Raw genomic sequence first — 23153 nt, 5'->3', positions numbered from 1 at the left:
CACACACACACACACACACACAGGCCCTTGCGTGCAAACCCCGGTCAGGCCTGCAGTGTACACATCAGAGACATGATGTTCTTTCACAGAACTGAGGTTGTTCATTACTAAATGACTTTTACAGGAATATTGTTATTATACTATTCAACAGGTTGATCATAATAATGTGTATTAAACCCACAACCTACTACTGAGGACAGAGGGACTTTATTTAAATTAGTACTTAATGGAAACGATACATAATGATACATAAGAGCCATGTCATACATTCAGCCTAGGAATAGTAGCATTGTGCACTATTAAAAATATACACATCAATTGCTCGAATCCCATTGTTGCAAAGTAAAACTCTAATAAAACTCTAGTCTGACATCAACAGAGAAGACTTAGTGTATGTACTATAAATACAGCATTAGGATTTCGAGTGGACCGTGCACCTTGTGAACCATCAGAGGCTTATGACGCAACATATCTTCCAGTTGCTATTAGACAAGTTATAATTCTCGACCATTTTTCGGAACTGGTTTCTTGGGTCCGTGAGTAAATGCCAAATGAGATGATAGTCCTTAAGTAAGTTCCTGGCGATCCCATGTCACGCTCTTGCCCATCAGCCGGTGAACGCTGAGACGGAACTCGATGAGAGCGATGTATTTTTTAAGTGCTCCGAATGTACTTCTAACAAGCGTGCGATTCACTTCGTGAGTAAACCGCAGCTGCAGCTGATTCAAACAGTCGAACCAACCTTCTACATCACAATATTCGTTTTGTAGTTAGTCGAGTTACCTTTTGTGTGGCGCATGCACGGGTCGTTAGCGTCCAGCTCCCAGCTTAGAGAGTCCTGTATTGACACAGACGTCAATACATCTCGATGTCATGCAACACACAAAGTCTGTCGCAACCAGGTGGGTTAACACATGTACGATACCTTTTGTGTGGCGCATGCACGGGCCGTTAGCGTCCAGCTCCCGGCTTATAGAGAGTCCTGTATTGACACAGACGTCAATACATCTCGATGTCATGCAACACACAAAGTCTGTCGCATACAGGTGGGTTAACAAACATGTACGATGTGTGCAATGGCGCGCCCGTTTACAATGGGACACGACGATGATCATTGTTAACCAAACTCTTGTTTCTCACGACAGGTGGTAGCGTTGTCTCCTGCACCTTGTCCTAGTGCACAGAGGGTGTTGTAATGTGCTCGTCATAGTCGCGATCGTTGTCACTCGAATCCGTTGTTCTCACGACAGGTGGTAGCGTTGTCTCCTGCATGTTGTCTTCGCGTGCGGCAAGCGTTGTGCTGTGCTCGTTATGTTGAGGGTCTGACCTCATGAGGAAATTACTATGCAGTGATTTTCTCCAAAATGACTGTGCTTAAATTGCTCTGAAAAGCAAATAATCACATCAGCGCCAAGAAACTTCATTTCCCATGATGCTTTGCACACGGAAGCATTGTGATGACGTCACCGCCTAGTACCAGAAACACGTTCTGCGCATGTGCGGGAAGCCGTGGAGCTTTTCCCGCGAACTAAGACCATAAATCTTCAGCAGAGACAAAGAATCCTCGTTCTTTTGCCCAGGATACCTGGCGGTAAGGACACGCTTGTCAACGCTCCGACAAATTGAGCACGCGGAAGCTCTTAAGTGCCCAAGTTGAGCCCACGGAACTGCTGGAAACTAAACTGCAAGCCCATCAGATCTGCTCGTTTCTGCTCCCCTCCAGCTGATGTTTGAGGACACAGAACTGCGGAGGAAAGCAACAACTCCATCAAGCACGCTGTAAGTTATAACTCAGCACAGAAAGAAACTTTGCTGTCTCTGTCCAGCCCGTGGAGAAACACTCGTGAACGCCAAACAACGGAGAAAGCATCAAACCGACGGACGACGCCGAAAGCTGCGGAGAAACACGGAGAACCGTCAAATCAAAGAGGGAGGGACGCCTCGCTCTTCTGGTGATCAGCAACTCATCTCTTTCTCTCTCTCCTTCTTCTTCCGTTAACTCTATAGTCCAGAATAAGCAATAAAACCGCGCTATTGCTTAAAAAGTAGCTTCGTGTTTTCCTCTTTCGTCCCAAACACGTCCGTCGGGTCATTTTGAAAGAATAAACTGCTTATTGATCATTGTTTGGTATCTTAAAATGGTTTCTGTCATGGCCAGGCTGAAACTAAAAGATATTAATTTGTGATTAATCTTTTGTGTTGTTTCATGATCTTTTGAAATGTTTTGAGTGATTTAAGGTTAAGTTACTACTGATTCTAAGTGCTTTGGAAGTTAAAGTGCAAGTTGCCACCCACACTTTAGCCAGACAAAGGGGTCAGCCATCTTGTATTCAAGACTCCATTTTGAATCCATACACACGCACACACACACACACACACACACACACACACACACACACACACACACACACTACTCCTTTGTGAGAACAAAGGACCTCATTCATACATCCTCCATCACATGCAAACACATCCATCTTCAATCATATCACACGGTTATTATTCATCTATTCCACTGTTTATTCATTTGACAAATTGTTAATTAAATGTTATAAAATTCAGATTTTTGTGTCCAGTAGCTTTGTTGTGTCGAAGAGAAGTCTCTGCTCCAAGGATTCTACGAACTTCAAGAAAGACTGATAAGAGTTTTGGATTCATTTCCCTTTCTAATTAAAGGGTGGTGCCCCAAAGATATCTAAGAATATCTTAATTAATTAATAAATCAGTAAATAGTTCCATATTTACAGAATTTATTGAAGAATCCAAAAGTAAGTTAAAGCTTACGAATTGTTCGCTCCTAATAACCCCAACATTTTATTGGTGCCCCGTGTGAGGCTTGGATACACAGAGATTTCTATCCGGCACAAACAAACAAATAAATCCAAAGAGCTTGAATTAAAAATAATCCGTTGTTCAGCCTTGAACCAGCAACAGAGTGGTGCTGATTTCGCTGAGCAGGAAGCTGCATCGAACTCTCACCAGTAACTCAGTGCTTCTTTAAAGGTGCAACGTGTAAATTAATTCTGGTTAACCTTTTAGGTTAAAATTCAGCTTTTCCTTAAAGGTGCAACGTGTAATTAATTCTGGCTAACCTTTTAGGTTAAAATTCAGTTTTTCCTTAAAGGTGCAACGTGTAATTAATTCTGGCTAACCTTTTAGGTTAAAATTCAGTTCCTCATTAAAGGTGCAGCGTGTAAGTAATTCTGACTAACCCTTTTAGGCTAAAATTAACTGCTAATTTAGCGACTTTAACTCACAGTGGCTATTATAACTAACTGAAACCTTCACTCAAAGACTGATAACACCCTGTTTGCTAATATTCTGAAGGAATAACTAGCATATTTAACACTGCAAGTGTTGTAAGACGTTGCTATGGCAACGCACCAGCTTTTGCTAAAATACTGAAAGGAATAGTATTTTAAGCGTCAGTCACGGCATTCCGTGCAATCTTAAAACGCTAAAACCTGTGCGCACAAAGGTTAATTTAGTGTTTTTCTGCTACAAAGCTAGCAGTTGCTGCCCAAAAGGTGCAGTTTGAGCTATCTGCAGAAGCTCTACTAGGCTATTTTGGTTCGGTTGTTAAAATGGAGGGACAGAGTAGTGAACTGACCAACTCCCAGCAACCAGGTGGCGCTGCGGCCCACGACTATGAACCTGGCCTACTTTCTGGACAATTTTTGTCCAAACTGGTCGCGGTTGCTCGAGAACCCGACTACCCTTCTAGGGATGTCACTGAAGAACAGCTTGACGCTGTACTTGATCAAATAGAAAACCCGGATGGTACTAAACCAATCCAGGTTCACTTGGCTAAGTTAGCCCTGATCCTCTATCAGAAAGGACTCCAACATGATCGAGAGATCTTGAACCTCCAGAGTATGCTAGCTGAAAAACAGCGAAATGGAAGTCTGAAGGATGAGGAGGACGACGACACCCGCACCGATTCTGGGGAAGATGGGGAGAAGACCCCGCCCCCTTCTGCTGATGACAACAGACAGTGGGAAGGGGGGAAACACCTTGACTCTCTGGACGGACGCATGCCGCAGGGGAGAGACGAAGCTTATCTGTCCCAACCTTCGGCCCTTTTCCCTACACACACTATAGGGCATTCAGGACCATCTAGGGGCCGAGGGCAATTCGCCCTCGAACCCCAGGTTGGACCACCACCCTCATCTTCACGGTGTTCTCAATCTGTGAGAAGTCGACCAGCTGAGCGGCACCTCTATTTAGACCGCTCCCCCAGTCCACGAAGGGTGCAAGGTGCCGATTGGGGTTATGCACCCCAACCTGCACCTCAACCATCCACCCATCCTAGCTACTCCGGTATTCGGCATGCCGGTAACCAGCTGCAGGACAAAGCATCATACGCCAGTCCGTATCCGGACAAAGTGTATTACGCAGAAGCCCCAGTTGAAAGACGCAGGCTGCACTACGCCGACGTGCCCCGGGAGGAGGACCTCCCAGGACACCCCCGTGACGTGCCAGCAGCCCGTCACAGCATGCCGGACCCCGATTTGGGCCCCAGGAGTCAACATTGGGAGCCCAGAGCACACCAGCGATATCCAGCGCTCTCTGAGACAGACCGTGGGTCAGAGTCAGAGGATGACGCGCCGTACCGTGAGTCAGGGCTCCGTGTACGTCAAATTGAATCGCTAGCTAAAGACATAGAACGCTTTGATCCTAACACCAATGAATCCAACGTTGACGATTATCTCAGGGAGATAGAACGTTGTCTGCTTGATCTTCCAGCACCTTCTTCAAGGGAAAAGCTCAAGCTAATTTGGAAAACCACATCTAGAACGGTGCACGGTTTCATGGAAACTCTACCACCTGACATTCGAGATCGGTACTCCTCGCTCTGCCGAGCGTTGAGGGATGAATACGCCACGTATGCAGACTCTGCGTCAGCTACAATGGGGGCCTTCTCCATCAAACACGGGAGGAACGAACCCCCCCAGAGAGAATTATCGCCGACTCAAAAGTGCTTATTTCCAAGGTCGAAACGGCCCTGGGCTCGAGGAAGACCCTGCCTTCAGATCCCTGTTCATTCACAACCTGCACGAGTGTGTTCGCTCCGAAGTCTCAATGTATTGTCGGATGAAAAAACTGACAACTCAGGAGATTAGGAGATACGCTCAACAGGCTTGGGAAGCTGGCGGAAAGCCCCAAAAGCCTGACGCACATCACCGCGTCATGCACCTAGCTCCCGACACCGAGCCGCGTTTGGAGCTCGAAGGCACAGAAGCTCCACCCACTAAGCCAAAATCTGCTAAACCTAGACCTGCTAAACCACGAAAGCAGTCCCAATCTCCTCAACAGGGGAAGGGGGGTGCTGATTGGCCGCCTAGGTCTGGACAATCAGACAGGAAGTGGCCCAACCAAAACCAACGGCAGGCAGGTCGGAACAGTGGAAGGTTTAAGGAGCGCCGCCCACAGGTAGGTCCCGAACACAAGTCCGCAGGTGAGTACTTGACCAAAGCCGACCTCCAGGAGATGTTTCAGCAGTTCCTAGCTAAACAGAAGGAACAGCTGAGATCTGCAGATGAGACCCCTGCACCAAAGTCTGCTTCTAAGAAGCCAGACCCAGAGCCAACGTCCGCATGACTAGGCGTGGCTCAACCTCCCAGCGTGGCCAGGACCTACCTGATCAGCTGGGGGAACACTACTGGTAGATCACAGGAGTCTCCTGAAATCTACCCCCTGAGAGAAACCTGATGCTAAATTTCTGAAGTTCCTTGGTGACTTAACAAACCATGATCATGCTCGCCGTTTGTACTGTAGCACCAACGTAGGTGGGTGCATACAGGTTGATGCTCTGCTGGATACCGGCTCAGAAATCACCCTGATGTGCTCCACATTGTTCCATCGCGTGTCTGACACCATGCGGTCGCTCGGGAAACCAGTCCAGGTTGAACCTTGTGACCTGAAAATCACCAGCTACACCCAGACCCGGGAGTGTATCACTCACCGGGCGTGGCTGGACATCACCTTCCAAGACATGACTCTGGTTCACCCGTTTTATGTCTGCCAGCTAGACACTGAACCACTTCTCATTGGTCAGGACCTGCTTGAACGTCTAGCTCCCCTCATCGACTGCCAGAAGGGTCAACTGTGGGCCCAGGTGGACACACCTAAGCCCTGGAACCCAGATAGCAGCCGACCATCCTCCATTCTTGAAGTCAGCATAAGTGAGCCGCAAAACCCTTGTTCCAAGGTCATGCCCCTCCCTACGGCTCCCACAGACGATGACCGCCTGCAAAGGCATGAAACCGCTCCTGGAACTCCGTTCCGCACACATTCATCTTTTCTCTGCTCGCTGAAGAACGTCAGCCTGCAGCCATATGCACCACACATAGTTGGTGGTCCTACCATCAACTGCACCCACATCTCAGATGCTCGCCTTGCTCTTTGGTCTGAAAAGTCAGCCATCAGCCAGCAGACGTTTGAACACCTGCGTCAGAAGGACCCCCTTCTGGTCAGTGTGACACGTAGCCATCGGCTCTTGTCACCTACTTGGCCGCAGAGGCTCCTGAAAGCGCCAGAGGTCTGCTCTCTGACTATCCAACTTGGAGCAAGACAGAACACACATACATTCAGCATCATACCACAGCTTGATCCACCTGCACTCATTGGAGCAGATCTGCTGGTTCGACTAGGTGCCCAGCTGGACACTTGCAATCAAGTCCTTTGGGCCCGGGCCACACCTTCCTCTGAGCCTCGCTCAGAAGGCCCTGAACACTTGCTGTCCGGTCAGACCATTCCACAGGCCTGCCGTGCAGTGGTTGAGGCCAGCACGGTTCTGCCCCCACAGGTCAAAGGAGTGCCTGTTCGTCTGACCCTGATGAAGCATCAGAAGCTGCCAGGCACCCAGGCCTTCTTCCAGCCATCACCACACTTCTTGGAGCTCAACTTAGCCGTCTGTGGCACGCCACTCTTGGAGATGAACAATCGTTCTGCGTACTTGTTGGTCGAAAATCCGACCCAGAGTCCTTTCCACATGCCGGCAGGAAAGCCCTTGGGCATGCTGATAGATAGCTCATTCCATGACTTTGAACTTTCAGTCCCCGTGATCGGACAACTTCCGTTGTTCTTGAACGACAGACAGGTTGGTGCAGACACATTCAGTACTTTCCCTTCACAAATGATTACCATCAAGCGGCATGAAGCCCTTCCTAAGGAACCCATTTGCAGTGCAACCTTAGATACTGACAGCGGTCAGTGTCTAACGGTTTTTGCAATAAATACTCAACCCTCTGAGTCACCGGTTGAAAGCCCGGAACACCAGAGACCCTCCTCCTCTGAACCTTATGACGGCTTCGAGGCCGAAGTCAGCCAGCAGCTTGACAAAGCGGATGCGCTGGAGTCAGAGGAGCAGAGAGCAGCGCTTAGAAGCCTGTTCTATGAGTTTCAGTCCATCTTATCCAGGGACTCCCTGGACTGTGGACTCACAAACCTGCACACGGTTCGCATTCCGACGAACCCGAATGCCCCTCCTACTTTTGTACGTCAGTACAAGATTCCCCTCGCTGCTTATGAGTCGATCCAGGAGATCCTCGATCAGCTGAAGGAGAAAAACATCATCAGAGAGTGTAACTCCACTTACAACTCTCCCATCTGGCCGGTTCTGAAACCGACTGGGAAATGGCGTCTCACCATAGACTATCGTGCACTGAACAAACAAGTACCTCTCTCCAGGTGGCCTATGATCCATTTAGATCAGGAGCAAGCCAGAGTCAGAGATGCTCGTTTCTTCTCTACGGTTGACGTAGCCAACGGCTTCTGGACCATGAAGGTTGAGCCGGCGGACCAGTATAAACTGGCTTTCTCCTTTGGAAATCGCCAATATACTTGGAACCGCTGCCCCTTTGGCTAATCTAACTCACCTGCCGAGTTCAACATCTTCCTCCACAAAGCCATGTCAGATGCTGCTTCCAGAGGGAACCTCATATATGTCGATGACATCTTGATGAGGAGTCGAACCTTCGAGGAGCACCTGGCCGAACTCCGTCACGTGCTGCAACAGCTCGCTGACGCCGGAGCTAAATTGGCGATTCTCAAGGGACAGTGGTGTCGAACCAAAGTGGAGTATGTTGGACTGCTGGTTGGCCCTAATGGAGTCGAGCCCCAAGCGGGACGCATTAGAGCCATTCAGGACATCAAAGCCCCAGCTAATCTGACTGAACTCAGGAGCTTCCTCGGAGTCTGCAACTACTCCAGACAGTTCATTGAGGAGTACGCTGAAACAGCGAGGCCCCTCACTGAGCTGCTTCGGAACGACACACCTTTCGTGTGGGACAGACCCCAAGAACTCTCCTTCCAGTTCCTAAAACAGAAGTTGGCGTCCGCACCCTGTCTGGCTTACCCAGACAAGGATAAAGAGTTCTACATAGAGGCTACTTTCTCCTCTCACTGCCTGAGCGCTGCTTTGAAGCAAAAACACGATAGGGACATGAGAGTTGTGGCATACGCCAGCAAGCCTCTGAGCAAGGTGGAACTCCAGTTCTCAGACTGCGAGAGAGCTCTCCTCTCTACAGTCTGGGCCGTCGAACACTTTCGTAGTTACATCGGTGGACAGAAAGTGATCATTGAAACGTGTCATCAGCCCGTCACCTTCCTAAACAGCCAGCGTCTGCGCGAAGGAAGAGTGTCAAACAGCCGCATTGCGACGTGGATGATGGTGCTCCAAGGATACAACATTGAGGTCAAGTATGGTCAGAACACCAAGCTAGCGCTAGGACAAGGGCTAGCAGGCTGCCAGCACTGTGACTCTGACTCCGTCAGGGGCCCCCTGGACACACCTGCCGCAGTCTACCCAACCGCATCCAATCATCGCTACTTTGATGAGAATGTTTGCCAAGGGCTTCCGAAGGTTTACACTGACGGATGCGCCTACCTTCACGAAGGCCAGCTCCGTGCTGGGGTTGGAGTCGTTTGGGTGGACTGTGACACTAAGCAACCAAATCACTACCGGTTGGGCCAAAAGTCTAGTCAGTACGCCGAAATTGCTGCAGTGTTGATAACCCTCCAGCAGGCGGCAGCCTTGGACATCACTCAAATCGTCCTTTGCTCAGATTCAAACTACGCTAGACACAGCTTCATCTCTCACTTCCCCATGTGGAAGGAGAACCACATGAAAAACGCCAGGAACAGAGACGTGAAACACTCGGAGTTATTCCTAGCGTGTGATCTGCTCACCACTGAGAAAGGCATAATGGTCTACTGGAAAAAGGTCAAAGGTCACTCCAGGACCATAGGTCCGGAGAAAGATGGTAATGACGAAGCTGACCGCCTTGCTAAGCTCGGTGCTGACCAGGGAACCTGTTGGGAATTCAAAGACGAGTGGCTTCCACCCAAGGCCGTTCACGAGGTCTGCGCGATTACTCGTCGACATGCTAAACAGGCAGACGAACCTCGGACCGTTGGGGTACCCGTGTTTCTAGGCAGACAACCACAGGACGCGGACCTAGTCACCATGCAGGAACAAGATCCTGACCTGAAGCTCATCCGCGAGCTTCTCCAAAAGGGACCGATGCCTGAACAACCGTCACCACCTACTGGCGCAAGTCGAGATTTGGTAACCCTGCATCGTCAACTCACGCATCTGAAACTACAAAACGATTTGTTAGTTTACATGCGTGACGACCACAGCCCGCCGCGCTGGGTTGTTCCACTCGACCACAGAGGAGTGATGCTTGCCTACGCCCACGACACTCCGGTTGGAGGTCACCGCAGAGCAAAAGCTACCCTCGCGTCACTGACAGAAGTAGCTTATTGGCCGTCGATGTCCAAGGACGTACACAGCTATGTCCAAGGCTGCCTCATCTGTGCCCAGTTTCAATCCTCCCAGCCGCTTGCTAGAGCACCACTGCAACGCAGGGGAATAACCTTCCCTTGGTCCCACCTGCAGATCGACTGGGTTGGACCGGTTCCCAAATCGGCAAGAGGAAACAAATATATGCTAACTGTAACTTGCAGTTTCACAAAGTGGGTTGAGTGCCTTCCAGCGCCAAACGATACAGCCGTCACAACCGCTGTACTGCTGATTAACCACGTTTTCAGTCGACGGGGACTTCCACTCTGCATTGACTCTGACCGGGGAACTCATTTCACATCCAGTGTAATGACGTCCCTGTTTGAACTTCTGGGAGTGGAAGTGAGATTCCACCTCCCCTATCACCCACAGTCATCCGGACAGGTCGAACGGATGAACCGCACGGTCGTCTCTATGCTCAAAAAGTATGTCTGCTCCACTGGGAAGGACTGGGACGTTAAGCTCCCTCTGGTCCTGATGGCCATACGGTCTACTCCCCAGCGATCCACGGGGGTTACGCCCTTTGAGATGATGACCGGCAGACTGATGACTCTACCACTGCACCTCCTGTATCACCCAGAGGATGTCAGTGTTGCCACTGCCTATACCGCTCATCAGTATGTGGCAGACTTGAAAACACACCTCAGAGCTACGTTCGCGCACGCTCAGAAGAAACTGGAGACCAACGTAGAAGGCGCTAAAGCCTACTACGACCAAAAGACAACCAGCCGCGAATACGAGGTGGGTGACAAAGTATTCTACTTTCGGTTCGCCCAACCGGCACGCAAAGCTAAGAAGTTCCTGCCCTGCTGGTCAGGACCATTTGAGATCGTGGCAAAACTCTCTCCAGTTGCATACAGGTTACGCATCACCAAAGCGAGACAGGAGCCTGTCTACAAATGGGTGCATGCAAACCAAATCAAACCCTACGTCAAACCATCCCCGCGGGTACAGAGACCAGACTCCCCGCAGGAGGTAGACGTAGTCGCTACATAGTTCTATGCATGGAAATGGAAAAGGGGGGAAAGTGCACGTTTAACCCACTAACATGTACTAACCGACAAAGAACCAAGCCGCCCCCCGCCGTCATTTTCACTAACCAAGAGAAACTCCTCCTAGAACGCTAACAGGAAGTACTTACTAAAACCTTACAGGGTACTCTTGTAACTGTCAACCTACATTCTGCTCTGATTAATGAATCTCTACGTGCAATCAAGACTTTGTCTGAAACCATACATCAGGATATTGTGTACACATGAGTGGTGAGAGATTTGATGCAGGACCTGCTCAGGGAAGTAAGTTCCACGCTGGACAGCTTGGTTGAAAGTCGTATTTCCCCGTACTTGGTACCACTGGACCTGCTCAAAGATAGCTTGACAGCTGCTACCCCTCTACTGTGCACCTTTCACAAATCCACCTAGCGTACAGCCTAAGTAGTGCAATGCCCATTCACGTTGGAAAAAATTAGAACTCGGTTTCCTGTTACATGTTCCCATAATTGTGACAACTCACATCTATAGGTTTAAGTCGATGCTGAACATTGGTATTTGAAAGGACGGTAGGCATTTCCACTTTGAACTAAAAACCTGGCACTCCATCACCTCAACCTCGAACAGCATGATTCGGAGATTGAGATCATGGACGCTTTCCAGGGTTATAACTTTACCATCGATTTAGAAATTGACCAACAATTACTGATTGAAGGAACCAAATTTGTTAAGTTCACACAAAACCCGCGTGAACTTACTTTGACGCCCAAGACGCTACATTGACACAGATTATACCACCTTAATCTGCACATTGGTCGCCCTGGGGATGGGATGGCTCATCACGGCCGTGATTGCTTATTCCGCCTACAGGCGTGTTAAGAAACTCCAAGATAAGAAGCACTTGCTCACCTACGGTGTGCCTCGTAACCGCGTTCGGGGAGACTCCAAGCGTGAATGTACCACACCTGTCTAAAGGGGGTGAGCAACATTTTCTTTATTATTCTGTAAACCTAAGAGTAGTTCTCATTTTAGTCTACCTCACATATTTATCTGAGTGTTGCAGTATGTCACATTCTTTATAAGCTACACACTGACTGTATGACCTAAGAATGTATTTTATGAGACCTCAAGGTTGCTATGAATTTTCTTGGATGTTATATGTTTTTTTTTTTTTTTGGGTTGTCTGTATTTTTGTTTCTTACTTGGTCACATATTAACTAGTGGTTATGTGCCGGCCCAGCTCAGTCTGTCAATGACTCTGTCTGACGCACCAGCACATTGTAGTACCTCTTAGTTTATGGTCCTTGTTTTAGCCCAAAGACTGTCCTGATCTGCCCTTTGGACCAAAAAGGGGGGAATCTTGGGACCACATAGGTCAATGCGCGTTTGCGAACTATGGACCTCGTACATCACCGCGTGATCCATAAACTGAACTGTATGGCCGGCGGTGAGATGCCTTTGTGTCCACTCGTGGAGTTAACCGCCCACCGACCTTCCTCCTTCTACACTACTACCTCTCGCATGGACGACATCATCATTGCGTACCACCTGCGTGAGTGGCTTCTTCTCGTTATGCGCGTTGGGGACTATCCCGTTTCCTATCCTCTTTGTGCCTGACCAGGATCAAAGACCATAGGCGCCAGGATCCAAGACAAAGACCAAAGACAAAGGCGTCCAAGGAGACCAACGTCCTAAGGGACAAACCCATCTGTGCTTCCGACAATCAAGTCGACCTACGTTCATGAGGAACAAACCCATCTGTGCTTCCGACGATCGAGCTTTGGGCGCGATCCCCGAAACCAAAAGGGGGAATGTTGAGGGTCTGACCTCATGAGGAAATTACTATGCAGTGATTTTCTCCAAAATGACTGTGCTTAAATTGCTCTGAAAAGCAAATAATCACATCAGCGCCAAGAAACTTCATTTCCCATGATGCTTTGCACACGGAAGCATTGTGATGACGTCACCGCCTAGTACCAGAAACACGTTCTGCGCATGTGCGGGAAGCCGTGGAGCTTTTCCCGCGAACTAAGACCATAAATCTTCAGCAGAGACAAAGAATCCTCGTTCTTTTGCCCAGGATACCTGGCGGTAAGGACACGCTTGTCAACGCTCCGACAAATTGAGCACGCGGAAGCTCTTAAGTGCCCAAGTTGAGCCCACGGAACTGCTGGAAACTAAACTGCAAGCCCATCAGATCTGCTCGTTTCTGCTCCCCTCCAGCTGATGTTTGAGGACACAGAACTGCGGAGGAAAGCAACAACTCCATCAAGCACGCTGTAAGTTATAACTCAGCACAGAAAGAAACTTTGCTGTCTCTGTCCAGCCCGTGGAGAAACACTCGTGAACGCCAAACAACGGAGAAAGCATCAAACCGACGGATGACGCCGAAAGCTGCGGAGAAACACGGAGAACCGTCAAATCAAAGAGGGAGGGACGCCTCGCTCTTCTGGTGATCAGCAACTCATCTCTTTCTCTCTCTCCTTCTTCTTCCGTTAACTCTATAGTCCAGAATAAGCAATAAAACCGCGCTATTGCTTAAAAAGTAGCTTCGTGTTTTCCTCTTTCGTCCCAAACACGTCCGTCGGGTCATTTTGAAAGAATAAACTGCTTATTGATCATTGTTTGGTATCTTAAAATGGTTTCTGTCATGGCCAGGCTGAAACTAAAAGATATTAATTTGTGATTAATCTTTTGTGTTGTTTCATGATCTTTTGAAATGTTTTGAGTGATTTAAGGTTAAGTTACTACTGATTCTAAGTGCTTTGGAAGTTAAAGTGCAAGTTGCCACCCACACTTTAGCCAGACAAAGGGGTCAGCCATCTTGTATTCAAGACTCCATTTTGAATCATACACACGCACACACACACACACACACACACACACACACACTACTCCTTTGTGAGAACAAAGGACCCCATTCATACATCCTCCATCACATGCAAACACATCCATCTTCAATCATATCACACGGTTATTATTCATCTCTTCCACTGTTTATTCATTTGACAAATTGTTAATTAAATGTTATAAAATTCAGATTTTTGTGTCCAGTAGCTTTGTTGTGTCGAAGAGAAGTCTCTGCTCCAAGGATTCTACGAACTTCAAGAAAGACTGATAAGAGTTTTGGATTCATTTCCCTTTCTAATTAAAGGGTGGTGCCCCGAAGATATCTAAGAATATCTTAATTAATTAATAAATCAGTAAATAGTTCCATATTTACAGAATTTATTGAAGAATCCAAAAGTAAGTTAAAGCTTACGAATTGTTCGCTCCTAATAACCCCAACAGTTATAATGGTTGTCTTCGTACAAAGGGGGTGTTGAATACTCCTTCGCGAGTAGTCTAGGAGGTGGTGTGATGGGACGTATCTCAGAGGCGTTATGTGAGCGTACCACCATGGCCTGAGCAACTGCGACTACTGAGAGTACACCCAGTACAGACAGCGAGATAATTTTTTTTCTTGGGTGTTGTACGTGTGGGTACAGCCGCTTTAATGGCAGTGAGAGCAAGTGGTCAAATGTATTTATAGGTCACTAGCAGAAACTAAGGCACGTGGTCAGAGTGTAATCGTAACCACCGTAGCTCTTGTCATAATTTAATATACATAGAAATCAGAAACGGGCATGTCAGGATAGACTTCGCGAGTGATAATGCGGCCAGTATCTGTGTGCGCTTGAGAGCACCTTGTTGTTCTACTGTGGTGCCCACGCCGCCGGGTCTGTAAATGTCATCGACCTTCTTTATATACGCATACGCTAAAGACCGTATATTCTCTATGGATTTGAACACGTCCTTTGTTTCGCGTAACGCTTGAGCTGTCTCGAGCGTGATGTTGTGAGTGTACGCCAGTGTTTCGCGTGCACCGCGGTACGAAAGGGCGTGCGCTACAACTATTAACCTTGGTTTGGGAGTGTGGCGAAACCCTCGCTCCGCTGTAATGGGCAGATGCAATGTTATCACCTGGTACGTTTCGTTAGTCGGGTCGTAACACACCGGTCCGTGACACGGACCGTCACATTGTATGGGGCACAGTAAGGACAACACGCCGCCGACCGTGACTTCGCACTCGACCGCGGTGGTGTTCTCGATTTGCAAAGGATCACATACGCCTCTCCAGTCGCAATGAGGCACATTGTAGTCGACGCGACCGTCGGTCACTATAGCTTTCGTCAGCCAACACACTCGATTGCCCTTCGAAACATCGGCGATCAACGTGAGCGTAGAGGTCGCCGTTGCTTTACTGTACGCCAGGATATCCGTGTGTGAGTGCACGCTCGACGTCGATTGACAACCGGTCATGTCAGACCTGATCAGACCTTCCGATCACATGACCATTAGTTGTTGTGCGGCCGAGAGTATCGCGATCATACCGTTGAGATGTGTAGAAAGCGCGTACACCTCAGCCTTCCACGTTTCCAAAGTTTCCAGCAGTCTAGAGGGACTTGTCTTAGCGCGCACGGCTGTGCTGAATTTGCATTGGGTAGACACAACGGCTTTGACCTCGCTTAGGATCTTGTGGGCTCATGTACTCGTGGTGGGCCAAGACGTGTATAGTCGAGCGCGGTGACGCCCCGAACACTTGACCCGGTTTTGTTGTGGCGATATGCGTGTCCAGTAACGCGGCAAAGTCCGCGTGTCTAGCGTGTATTGATTTTACAGCTCGCTCACACCCCAACAGTACGGTCCGTAGAAGTTCGTTCACTTGTTTCCATGCGCTCGTGGAACACAGGACATCGCAACCTCTGTGATACTCAAGTAAAGCGTCACACACCAGCTGCTTGCACGTTGGAAATACAATCGGTAGTAACTTCTTACTCCACTCTATGTTGAACTCGTATAGTATGTATATGGGCGGTTGCGGCGGTTTGCGCATTTTCTATCTACCCTCCGCTAATATGACTCTGTGGTCTGTCTCCTGAGATGGTGCGGTTGGAACTTGCGAGAGTGCACTATCGACGGTCGGCGTTTCCATTTCGTCAACTGTGCCATTTTCAGCCGCTGGCAAACGGCCGTCGACGGTCGATGCGAGACACCAACATAACGTTAGACCGCGACCCTCATGCCAGTTTTCTGTAGTACTGGTTGTAGTTTCTGGTGCACACTCGATACGCCATTACGATCACAATTACGTTGATTAATAAATCCAGTGTTGTAGCGACTGCAGCCAGCGCCGTCGCGCAACTCGTGTCAGTGTTATCTCTCTATACTTTCATTCGTATCCAAGCGTATGCAGAATCTACGGATCTGGTGAAGTTGCTTGTCACTAGCTTGCGCACGTTTGATATGGCACGTTGCGCGAGACTCACACAACCTGCAGTGGCGACCGTCGCGTCAGTGCAAAGTTTTTCCGATATATCGCTCGCAACATCGTTTGTCATTTGCTGTACACTGCTCACACTGGCCGCGAGGTCGCGGAGAGGGTCTTCATTACGAGTTGTGTAATATCCGCTGACTTGCCGATTCAATTCTGGTGGCGCTGACCCAAACGAGAACGCTTTGAAGGCGCATGTCGTGGTAACTCTGGTAGCGCCGTGGTTGACGAGGACGATCATCTTTAGCAATAGTTCATCTCGAAGCACAACGATGGTGAGGGCGATGGGTTGGCCGGTTCCGCCTTCAGGCCACTCGGTTGCCGCTAGATTGCCCAATGCCACACACGCAGATGAACCCTGTACACACTCAATGACCCGTGTGCGATCGTTGATTTCTGCTAGTACGTTTGCTAGTTCTACGTGCTTCCACGGATCGGGCGTGGGCACGCGCTTGTTTTAGAGGCGTTTTCGCGCAGCCTCTACCCTGCACGACCGCTCGTGGCCGCACTAGCTATATTAATCTTTATTTGTTTAACACACACACACACACACATACACACACACACACACACACACACACACACACACACACACACACACACACACACACACACACACAAACACACACACACACACACACACACACACACACACAGGCCCTTGCGTGCAAACCCCGGTCAGGCCTGCAGTGTACACATCAGAGACATGATGTTCTTTCACAGAACTGAGGTTGTTCATTACTAAATGACTTTTACAGGAATATTGTTATTATACTATTCAACAGGTTGATCATAATAATGTGTATTAAACCCACAACCTAGCACTGAGGACAGAGGGACTTTATTTAAATTAGTACTTAATGGAAACGATACATAATGATACATAAGAGGCATGTCATACATTCAGCCTAGGAATAGTAGCATTGTGCACTATTAAAAATATACACATCAATTGCTCGAATCCCATTGTTGCAAAGTAAAACTCTAATAAAACTCTAGTCTGACATCAACAGAGAAGACTTAGTGTATGTACTACAAATACAGCATTAGGATTTCGAGTGGACCGTGCACCTTGTGAACCATCAGAGGCTTATGACACAACATATCTTCCAGTTGCTATTAGACAAGTTATAATTCTCGACCATTTTTCGGAACTGGTTTCTTGGGTCCGTGAGTAAATGCCAAATGAGATGATAGTCCTTAAGTAAGTTCCTGGCGATCCCACGTCACGCTCTTGCCCATCAGCCGGTGAACGCTGAGACGGAACTCGATGAGAGCGATGTATTTTTTAAGTGCTCCGAATGTACTTCTAACAAGCGTGCGATTCACTTCGTGAGTAAACCGCAGCTGCAGCTGATTCAAACAGTCAAGCCAACTTTCTACATCACAACATGCGTTTTGTAGTTAGTCGAGTTACCTTTTGTGTGGCGCATGCACGGGTTGTTAGCGTCCAGCTCCCAGCTTAGAGAGTCCTGTATTGACACAGACGTCAATACATCTCGATGTCATGCAACACACAAAGTCTGTCGCATACATGTGGGTTAACACATGTACGATACCTTTTGTGTGGCGCATGCACGGGTCGTTAGCGTCCAGCTCCCGGCTTATAGAGAGTCCTGTATTGACACAGACGTCAATACATCTCGATGTCATGCAACACACAAAGTCTGTCGCATACAGGTGGGTTAACACACATGTACGATGTTTGCGATGGCACGCCCGTTTACAATGGGACACGACGATGATCATTGTTAACCAAATTCTTGTTTCTCATGACAGGTGGTAGCGTTGTCTCCTGCACCTGGTCTTCGTGCACAGAGGGTGTTGTAATGTGCTCGTCATAGTCGCGATCGTTGTCACTCGAATCCGTTGTTCTCACGACAGGTGGTAGCGTTGTCTCCTGCATGTTGTCTTCGCGTGCGGCAAGCGTTGTGCTGTGCTCGTTATAATGGTTGTCTTCGTACAAAGGGGGTGTTGAATACTCTTATGCGAGTAGTGTAGGAGGTGGTGTGATGGGACGTATCTCAGAGGCGTTATGTGAGCGTACCACCATGGCCTGAGCAACTGCGACTACTGAGAGTACACCCAGTACAGACAGCGAGATCTTTTTTTTTCTTGGATGTTGTACGTGTGGGTACAGCCGCTTTAATGGCAGTGAGAGCAAGTGGGCAAATGTATTTATAGGTCACTAGCAGAAACTAAGACACGTGGTCAGAGTGTAATCGTAACCACCATAGCTCTTGTCATAATTTAATATACATAGAAATCAGAAACGGGCATGTCAGGATAGACATCGCGAGTGATAATGCGGCCAGTATCTGTGTGCGCTTGAGAGCACCTTGTTGTTCTACTGTGGTGCCCATGCCACCGGGTCTGTAAATGTCATCGACCTTCTTTATATACGCATACGCTAAAGACCGTATATTCTCTATGGATTTGAACACGTCCTTTGTTTCGCTTAATGCTTGAGCTGTCTCGAGCGTGATGTTGTGAGTGTACGCCAGTGTTTCACGTGCACCGAGGTCCGAAAGGGCGTGCGCTACAACTATTAACCTTGGTTTGGGAGTGTGGCGAAACGCTCGCTCCGCTGTAATGGGCGGATGCAATGTTATCACCTGGTACGTTTCGTTAGTCGGGTCGTAACACACCGGTCCGTCACATGGACCGTCACATTGTATGGGGCACAGTAAGGACAACACGCCGCCGACCGTGACTTTGCACTCGACCGCAGTGGTGTTATCGATTTGCAAAGGATCACATACGCCTCTCCAGTCGCAATGAGGCACATTGTAGTCGACGTGACCGTCGGTCACCATAGCTTTCGTCAGCCAACACACTCGATTGCCCTTCGAAACATCGGCGATCAACGTGAGCGTAGAGGTCGCCGTCGCTTTACTGTACGCCAGGATATCCGTGTGTGAGTGCACGCTTGACGTCGATTGACAACCGGTCATGTCAGACCTGATCAGACCTTACGAACACATGACCATTAGTTGTTGTGCGGCTGAGAGTATCGCGATCATACCGTTGAGATGTGTAGAAAGCGCGTACATGCCAGCCTTCCACTTTTCCAAAGTTTCCAGCAGTCTAGAGGGACTTGTCTTAGCGCGCACGGCTGTGCTGAATTTGCGTTGGGTAGACACAACGGCTTCAACCTCGCTTAGGATCTGTGGGCTCATGTACTCGTGGTAGGCCAAGACGTGTATAGTCGAGCGCGGTGACGCCCCGAACACTTGACCCGGTTTTGTTGTGGCGATATGCGTGTCCAGTAACGCGGCAAAGTCCGCGTGTCTAGCGTGTATTGATTTTACAGCTCGCTCATACCCTAACAGTACGGTCCGTAGAAGTTTGTTCACTTGTTTCCATGCGCTCGTGGAACACAGGACATCGCAACCTCTGTGATACTCAAGTAAAGCGTCACACACCAGCTGCTTGCACGTTGGAAATACAGTCGGTAGTAACTTCTTACTCCACTCTATGTTGAACTCGTATAGTATGTATATGGGCGGTTGCGGCGGTTTGCGCATTTTCTATCTACCCTCCGCTAATATGACTCTGTGGTCTGTCTCCTGAGATGGTGCAGTTGGAACTTGCGAGAGTGCACTATCGACGGTCGGCGTTTCCATTTCGTCAACTGTGCCATTTTCAGCCACTGGCAAACGGCCGTCGACGGTCGATGCGAGACACCAACATAACGTTAGACCGCGACCCTCATGCCAGTTTTCTGTAGTACTGGTTGTAGTTTCTGGTGCACACTCGAAACGCCATTACGATCACAATTACGTTTATTAATAAATCCAGTGTTGTAGCGACTGCAGCCAGCGCCATCGCGCAACTCGTGTCGGTGTTATCTCTCGATACTTTCATTCGTATCTGAGCGTATGCAGAATCTACGGATCTGGTGAAGTTGCTTGTCACTAGCTTGCGCACGTTTGATATGGCACTTTGCGCGAGACTCACACAACCTGCAGTGGCGTCCGTCGCGTCAGTGCAAAGTTTTTCCGATATATCGCTCGCAACATCGTTTGTCATTTGCTGTACACTGCGCACACTGGCCGTGAGGTCGCGGAGAGGGTCTTCGTTACGAGCTACTCTGGTAGCGCCGTGGTTGATGAGGATGATCATCTTTAGCAATAGTTCATCTCGAAGCGCAACGATGGTGAGGGCGACAGGTTGGCCGCTTCCGCCTTCAGGCCACTTGGTTGCCGCTAGATTGCCCAATGCCACACACGCAGACGAACCCTGTACACACTCAATGACCCGTGTGCGATCGTTGATTTCTGCTAGTACGTTTGCTAGGTCTACGTGCTTCCACGGATCGGGCGTGGGCACGCGCTTGTTTTTAGAGGCTTTCTCGCGCAGCCTCTACCCTGCACGACCACTAGTGGCCGCACTAGCTATATTTATCTTTATTTGTTTCACACACACACACACACACACACACACACACACACACACACACACACACACACACACACACACACACACACACATACACACACACACACACACACACACACAGGCCCTTGCGTGCAAACCCCGGTCAGGCCTGCAGTGTACACATCAGAGACATGATGTTCTTTCACAGAACTGAGGTTGTTCATTACTAAATGACTTTTACAGGAATATTGTTATTATACTGTTCAACAGGTTGATCATAATAATGTGTATTAAACCCACAACCTAGCACTGAGGACAGAGGGACCTTATTTAAATTAGTACTTAATGGAAACGATACATAATGATACATAAGAGACATGTCATACATTCAGCCTAGGAATAGTAGCATTGTGCACTATTAAAAATATACACATCAATTGCTCGAATCCCATTGTTGCAAAGTAAAACTCTAATAAAACTCTAGTCTGACATCAAGAGAGAAGACTTAGTGTATGTACTACAAATACAGCATTAGGATTTCGAGTGGACCGTGCACCTTGCGAACCATCAGAGGCTTATGACGCAATATATCTTCCAGTTGCTATTAGACAACTTATCACAATTACGTTGATTAATAAATCCAGTGTTGTAGCGACTGCAGCCAGCGCCGTCGCGCAACTCGTGTCGGTGTTATCTCTCGATACTTTCATTCGTATCCGAGCGTATGCAGAATCTACGGATCTGGTGAAGTTGCTTGTCACTAGCTTGCGCACATTTGATATGGCACTTTGCGCGTGACTCACACAACCTGCAGTGGCGACCGTCGCATCAGTGCAAAGTTTTTCCGATAAATCGCTCGCAACATTGTTTGTCATTTGCTGTACACTGCGCACACTGGCCGCGAGGTCGCGGAGAGGGTCTTCGTTACGAGTTGTGTAATATCCGCTGACTTGCCGATTCAATTCTGGTGGCGCTGACCCAAACGAGAACGCTTTGAAGGCGCATGTCGTGGTAACTCTGGTAGCACCGTGGTTGACGAGGACGATCATCTTTAGCAATAGTTCATCTCGAAGCGCAACGATGGTGAGGGCGACGGGTTGGCCGGTTCCGCCTTCAGGCCACTCGGTTGCCGCTAGATTGCCCAATGCCACACACGCAGACGAACCCTGTACACACTCAATGACCTGTGTGCGATCGTTGATTTCTGCTAGTACGTTTGCTAGTTCTACGTGCTTCCACGGATCTGGCGTGGGCACGCGCTTGTTTTAGAGGCGTTTTCGCGCAGCCTCTACCCTGCACGACCGCTCGTGGCCGCACTAGCTATATTTATCTTTATTTGTTTCACACACACACACACACACACACACACACACACACACACACACACACACACACACACACACACACACACACACACACACACACACACACACACACACACACACAGGCCCTTGCGTGCAAACCCCGGTCAGGCCTGCAGTGTACACATCAGAGACATGATGTTCTTTCACAGAACTGAGGTTGTTCATTACTAAATGACTTTTACAGGAATATTGTTATTATACTATTCAACAGGTTGATCATAATAATGTGTATTAAACCCACAACCTAGCCCTGAGGACAGAGGGACTTTATTTAAATTAGTACTTAATGGAAACGATACATAATGATACATAAGAGCCATGTCATACATTCAGCCTAGGAATAGTAGCATTGTGCACTATTAAAAATATACACATCAATTGCTCGAATCCCATTGTTGCAAAGTAAAACTCTAATAAAACTCTAGTCTGACATCAACAGAGAAGACTTAGTGTATGTACTACAAATACAGCATTAGGATTTCGAGTGGACCGTGCACCTTGTGAACCATCAGAGGCTTATGACGCAAAATATCTTCCAGTTGCTATTAGACAAGTTATAATTATCGACCATTTTTCGGAACTGGTTTCTTGGGTCCGTGAGTAAATGCCAAATGAGATGATAGTCCTTAAGTAAGTTCCTGGCGATCCCATGTCACGCTCTTGCCCATCAGCCGGTGAACGCTGAGACGGAACTCGATGAGAGCGATGTATTTTTTAAGTGCTCTGAATGTACTTCTAACAAGCGTGCGATTCACTTCGTGAGTAAACCGCAGCTGCAGCTGATTCAAACAGTCGAGCCAACTTTCTACATCACAATATTTGTTTTGTAGTTAGTCAAGTTACCTTTTGTGTGGCGCATGCACGGGTCGTTAGCATCCAGCTCCCAGTTTAGAGTCCTGCGCGACGGCGCTGGCTGCAGTCGCTACAACACTGGATTTATTAATCAACGTAATTGTGATAACTTGTCTAATAGCAACTGGAAGATATAATGCGTCATAAGCCTCTGATGGTTCACAAGGTGCACGGTCCACTCGAAATCCTAATGCTGTATTTGTAGTACATACACTAAGTCTTCTCTGTTGATGTCAGACTAGAGTTTTATTAGAGTTTTACTTTGCAACAATGGGATTCGAGCAATTGATGTGTATATTTTTAATAGTGCACAATGCTACTATTCCTAGGCTGAATGTATGACATGGCTCTTATGTATCATTATGTATCGTTTCCATTAAGTACTAATTTAAATAAGGTCCCTCTGTCCTCAGTGCTAGGTTGTGGGTTTAATACACATTATTATGATC

The 23153-nt window shown here is 48.2% G+C and overlaps 3 protein-coding genes across 3 annotated transcripts in view; 2 read left to right on the top strand and 1 right to left on the bottom strand.

Moving 5' to 3' along the window:
• Nucleotides 1-1228: 1228 nt before the first annotated feature.
• Nucleotides 1229-23153, top strand: part of LOC139073232 (uncharacterized) — an 831732-nt gene continuing 809807 nt past the window's right edge. Inside the window, exon 1 of the mRNA XM_070556196.1 lies at nucleotides 1229-3000. The gene's annotated coding sequence lies outside the window, so the exon portion shown is untranslated. The remainder of the gene's footprint in view (nucleotides 3001-23153) is intronic.
• The window catches only part of LOC139073237 (uncharacterized), a 70945-nt gene continuing 50750 nt past the window's right edge, over nucleotides 2959-23153 (top strand). Inside the window, exon 1 of the mRNA XM_070556200.1 lies at nucleotides 2959-5489. Within this exon, the coding sequence (XP_070412301.1) occupies nucleotides 3582-5120 (1539 nt within the window). The 5' untranslated portion in view covers nucleotides 2959-3581 and the 3' untranslated portion in view covers nucleotides 5121-5489. The remainder of the gene's footprint in view (nucleotides 5490-23153) is intronic.
• The window catches only part of LOC139073236 (uncharacterized), a 70141-nt gene continuing 52469 nt past the window's right edge, over nucleotides 5482-23153 (bottom strand). Inside the window, exon 2 of the mRNA XM_070556199.1 lies at nucleotides 5482-5530. Within this exon, the coding sequence (XP_070412300.1) occupies nucleotides 5503-5530 (28 nt within the window). The 3' untranslated portion in view covers nucleotides 5482-5502. The remainder of the gene's footprint in view (nucleotides 5531-23153) is intronic.

Source organism: Nothobranchius furzeri, chromosome 11 (genome assembly GCF_043380555.1).
Source record: "Nothobranchius furzeri strain GRZ-AD chromosome 11, NfurGRZ-RIMD1, whole genome shotgun sequence".
NCBI lineage: Eukaryota > Metazoa > Chordata > Actinopteri > Cyprinodontiformes > Nothobranchiidae > Nothobranchius > Nothobranchius furzeri.
The sequence above is the reverse complement of the archived record's forward strand: the minus strand, read 5'-3'. Positions and strand labels throughout refer to the sequence as shown.